The 4,348-nt window shown below is 41.8% G+C and overlaps 1 protein-coding gene across 3 annotated transcripts in view; it reads left to right on the top strand.

Moving 5' to 3' along the window:
• The window catches only part of grin1b (glutamate receptor, ionotropic, N-methyl D-aspartate 1b), an 85,902-nt gene that overhangs the window by 3,485 nt on the left and 78,069 nt on the right, over nucleotides 1–4,348 (top strand). For all 3 annotated transcript variants that reach the window (XM_046034779.1, XM_046034778.1, XM_046034777.1), the window contains exon 2: nucleotides 105–361. In XM_046034779.1, coding sequence (XP_045890735.1) covers nucleotides 105–361 — 257 coding nt within the window. The remainder of the gene's footprint in view (nucleotides 1–104; nucleotides 362–4,348) is intronic.

Genomic DNA, 4,348 nt, shown 5'->3' with positions numbered 1-4,348 from the left:
CTCTCTCTCTCTCTCTCTCTCTCTCTCTCTCTCTCTCTCTCTCTCTCTCTAACCTCTAACCTCCTCCTCCTCTCTCTAACCCACCTCCTCCTTCTCCTCCTCAGTGGAGCTCCGGGGGATGCTGCTCCTCACCGTCCTGCAGTGCTGCTCAGTGGCCCGTGGCGGCTGCGAGCCTCGGCTGGTGAACGTCGGCGCCGTGCTGAGCCAGAAGCGCTACGAGCAGGTGTTCAAGGAGGCGGTGAGCCAGGCCAACGCGCTGTACGGGAGGGACAAGTTCAAGATGAACGCCATCTCTGTCACTCACAAACCCAACGCCATCCAGATGGCGCTCTCCGTCTGCGAAGACCTCATCTCCAACCAGGTGAGGGCGCCCAACGCACGTACAGCTAGTATTCAGCTTCTCTCTGTTCACACTGAGTAAATATGAAGCTACGACAGCGGCGGCCATCTTCTCATGTAACGCCACAAACACTATAAACGTATTTCTAACTACCCAAATATTAGAGACCGTCCTCATCAGAAAAACACCCACCGTGTATTCACGTTGGTGGCAGCGCCCTCTAGTGGACGTTCACGCTCCCAAAGGAGGAAGTCAGGTGACGCGTTATAATAAGTCCACGAGGCAGGATGGGTCAAACCCCAAACTTACACTCAGGAAAACGGCGTTCGAGTCCCGTGTTTAACCAAGTAAACGTTAAGAAGTTATTTTGAGTTTTAACTTAAAGAACGTTACTGACTTTCGTCACGTGACTTACGTAATTTACGACCACATTCTCACTCCCAACTCGTCTCATATGGACGCTTGGTCAAGACCGCTTGGTGTCACTTTTTAACGCCCTGGGTAACGTGTAGAGCTCCGTGGTCGAGTTAGCAAGATTAAATATGCTATGTCAGGTTAGACTTTCAAAATAAAAGTACTCCTTAATGTCACACACAGTTTCAATAGGTTTGTGAAAAGATTCATTATGTAAGTTAAGCAAAGTTAATTGTGTAACTCACTCTACTTATCTAACCTTCGTAACTTCAATAAAAACATTTAATGCTGACTTTTTGTTTCACATAGGAAACAAAAGCCTGGGTGAAAGTTTGCTTTCTAGCCCTCCATTAGGGCTGGATAATTAAGTAAGTAATTAAAACCAAAATTCAGAGCTTAATTGACTGAAATTGTAGTAGCAACGGTCATAACTCAGCAGCGGCAACGCGCCGAATACAGGGGGAACCATAATGTGCACGTCAACATTACCTTATTAATTAACGCTTATAGCCTAATGAATAAATCTGTGAATAGATGAACTCAACTTTAATAGTTGAACATGTTTACTGTACAGACCTTGTCAGTGAAAAAACAACAAAAAACAACATTCAGAAACTAAATCGTTCAATATTTGTAATCGAGGTGCAATGTTGATGCACGTCCACCCCAACCTCCTCCTTACTCTGACTTTTCTGTTAAATATCCCTAACCGAGCTATAGCGTTCAAAACTCTAGGGATTAGGGTGAACTATGATGCTACAACACATCCTCACTCCCGACTCGTTGGGTCAAGGCCCTTTGGCGTCACATTTTAACGCCCTGGGTACCCATTTAGCGTCATTTTTAGACATTTAGGGCTCCGCGGTCAAGTTAGCAACACTTAGTAACAATAAATATGTCCGGTTAGACTTTCAAAATAAAACGCTAGCGTTTTGAAACATCACCATTTTCAAACAGCACGTTATTAAAGTTATGAATCGTTGCAGTTTGGTTAGGTTTAGGCGCAAAAGGTACTTGGTTAGGAAAAGGTCATGGTTTTGGGTTAAAATAACTACGTGCGTCAGTTAACACGTAAGTTAACTCCCGCAATTTACGTAACTAAAACATTTAATGTTGACTTTTTGTTTCACACATGACACAAACCCATGTCTTGTGGTTCAAAGTCCGGGTTGTGGCCCTCCGTCCACCCCAACCACCTCCTTGCTCAGTCTTTTCATTTACCTGACGCTACAGGGTTTCCCCCGCTGCGTGGAACTATGACGCTACAGGGATCCGCAGTGCGAGTGAGAATTTTCTTATTTTAATTTTTTTACCTCTGTGTTTTCCTACAGCTAACCTAACTGCGACCGTTTCAACAAACCGAGAAGCAGAAACATAACACAGAGAGTGGAGACAGGAAGTAAAGGAAGGAGTTGACAGAATAAAACAGGAAACATACAAAACCACAACAGTCAGATGTGAGAGCTGAACTGCTGATGTTTCACATTAAAAGCATGCCACCGGCAAGTGTGAAACATCTGTGCAGCTGCTCACCCATTTTCTCATGAAACCAAATAACTTCATTAAACTGGTAGTAAGTATACTGATTTAAATAATAATGGAGTATTAATTTACTGCAGGTGTTGTTTTTGTTAATCAGTGAATCTTTTTTGTCAGTTGAACGATCAGCCTTTGTCACAGTCAAACTGACACGATGATAAAAACATAACAGCGTTTCCAGAAATAAACCCCAGAGCTTTTTATGTCGAGCAGCAGCCTGTTTGCCACCTTCAGCTCTGAATCTGTGATTAAAGAGGAATAAAAATAAACAAGCAGCCGCTGAACCGAACACACCGGCGCGTCCGGCCGCTTCAGTCTGAGACGTCTCGTCTGTCTTTATTCTCACCGTCCGCCCGGTTTAGCTCGTCGTCCCGAAGACTCTGCTGCGATACAGCTGCTCTCAGATCAGATTCTGTTTTATTTTGACTTCACGTCTCATCACACATCAGTCAATCAGATCTTCATTACAATTAAAGTAATAAATCACTTTCTCGAAAAGAGAGACTGCAGAACCTGCCTGAGAATCTTTGTTTTTAAGTTTCCTTCAGTACCACAGGAGTGAGTGTGATCAGCGCACCTCCAGACATCATAGTTTGAATCTGGAGACCAAACCTAACCAGTTAGCGTTGTCTTTATAAATGTGGTTAATGTGCGCTAACCGCCTTTCATTAATTGGCACTCTGTAAACAAAGCGTAGCCATTTGGCTCTCTGGGAACGAGAACGGGCCGGAAGGGAGGTGGTGACAGAAGAGAACCACTGAACTTAGCTGTGGTCCATTATACTTAATGATGAAATCCTCCAAAGCATCATGGCAACTATATGTAGCTCTGAGCATTATTATTATTCTATTCAGCTTCATTGGCATGAATGTAAAACAACAATATTGCCAAAGCTACAATTAAATTAGAAAAGAACAATTCCTTTTTTGCAGTTCATTTATAAAATTCATTATTCAGTTTTATTAAAAATAAATAAATAAAACAGTAAATGTGTGTTTTTATGTGTAAAATAATAATAAAAAATAAATAAATAAAACTGTGTGTGTGTTTAAAGAATATTAAAAATAAATTAAAAAAGCAGTAAATGTGTGTGTGAGGGTGTGGATATTAATAGACAAAAAACAACTACTAAAAAATCAGCATCAAATGTGAAATAAAAAAACAAATAAAGGAACAATAACAAAAAATAATAATAATTTGAAAATTTTACAGAACAATAATTTATTATATCTACCAGTCTAGTCTGAGTTTCCACCGGTTGTCCTCAGTTCGCGGCGTGCATATTATTCACTGACAAGAGCGCCACGATAAGAGCACGCAACCGAATGTCAGAAAGAAACAGATTTACAGACTGAAAGTACGTCACAGTGGTCTCACCTGTGCTGTAATCTCACCTGGGACATTTAGACGTTTCACATTAAGAGGCAGGATTTACGCTGCTACAGCCTCTTAAAGGCTTTTAGTTTTTATAGGAAGTTACAACCTGTAGGAGTTCATTAATGAGGTGAACATGACTGCACTCCGACAGAAAGACGAGCAGAGAAAAAAACATTTTCACATCCTTCAGTAACGCGTTGCCTTTGTAGAAGAAATGAGGCCAATATGGCGTCGACTGGTCGGACAGAGGCTTTGTTGGAGAGAGAGGGGGGAGAGGGAGAGAGAGGGGGGGAGGAGGGAGAGAGAGGGGGGAGAGGGAGAGAGACCATCAGAGACAGAGGTAGAGGGAGGGAGATCTGAGGAGAGCTTTCAATGACATACAAAGACATTAAAATCTATATTCCAATTGAAATCGGGCTAAAAATGTTCCAGATTGTACTAGAACCTATAACTAAATAATGAATTTGACAAATGGGATAAAACAATCTGATAGAATCAGAGAAGAGAAAAACACCAAATAACCTGTGCAGAGCAGAGCTCGGCCAATACCCCCTCCTACTAAAAATATAGAAAAGATCACTTAAATTTTACAATCACTTAAAATCAGTTAACCCCCAGACATATCATCACAAAGCCCTAACATACCAGGAGCTGAAACCAGAGAAGAGTCCCCTCAGC

This window comes from Micropterus dolomieu, linkage group LG21 (genome assembly GCF_021292245.1).
Source record: "Micropterus dolomieu isolate WLL.071019.BEF.003 ecotype Adirondacks linkage group LG21, ASM2129224v1, whole genome shotgun sequence".
Taxonomy (NCBI): domain Eukaryota; kingdom Metazoa; phylum Chordata; class Actinopteri; order Centrarchiformes; family Centrarchidae; genus Micropterus; species Micropterus dolomieu.
Note: the sequence above shows the minus strand (reverse complement) of the source record. Positions and strands in the feature narration are given on the sequence as shown.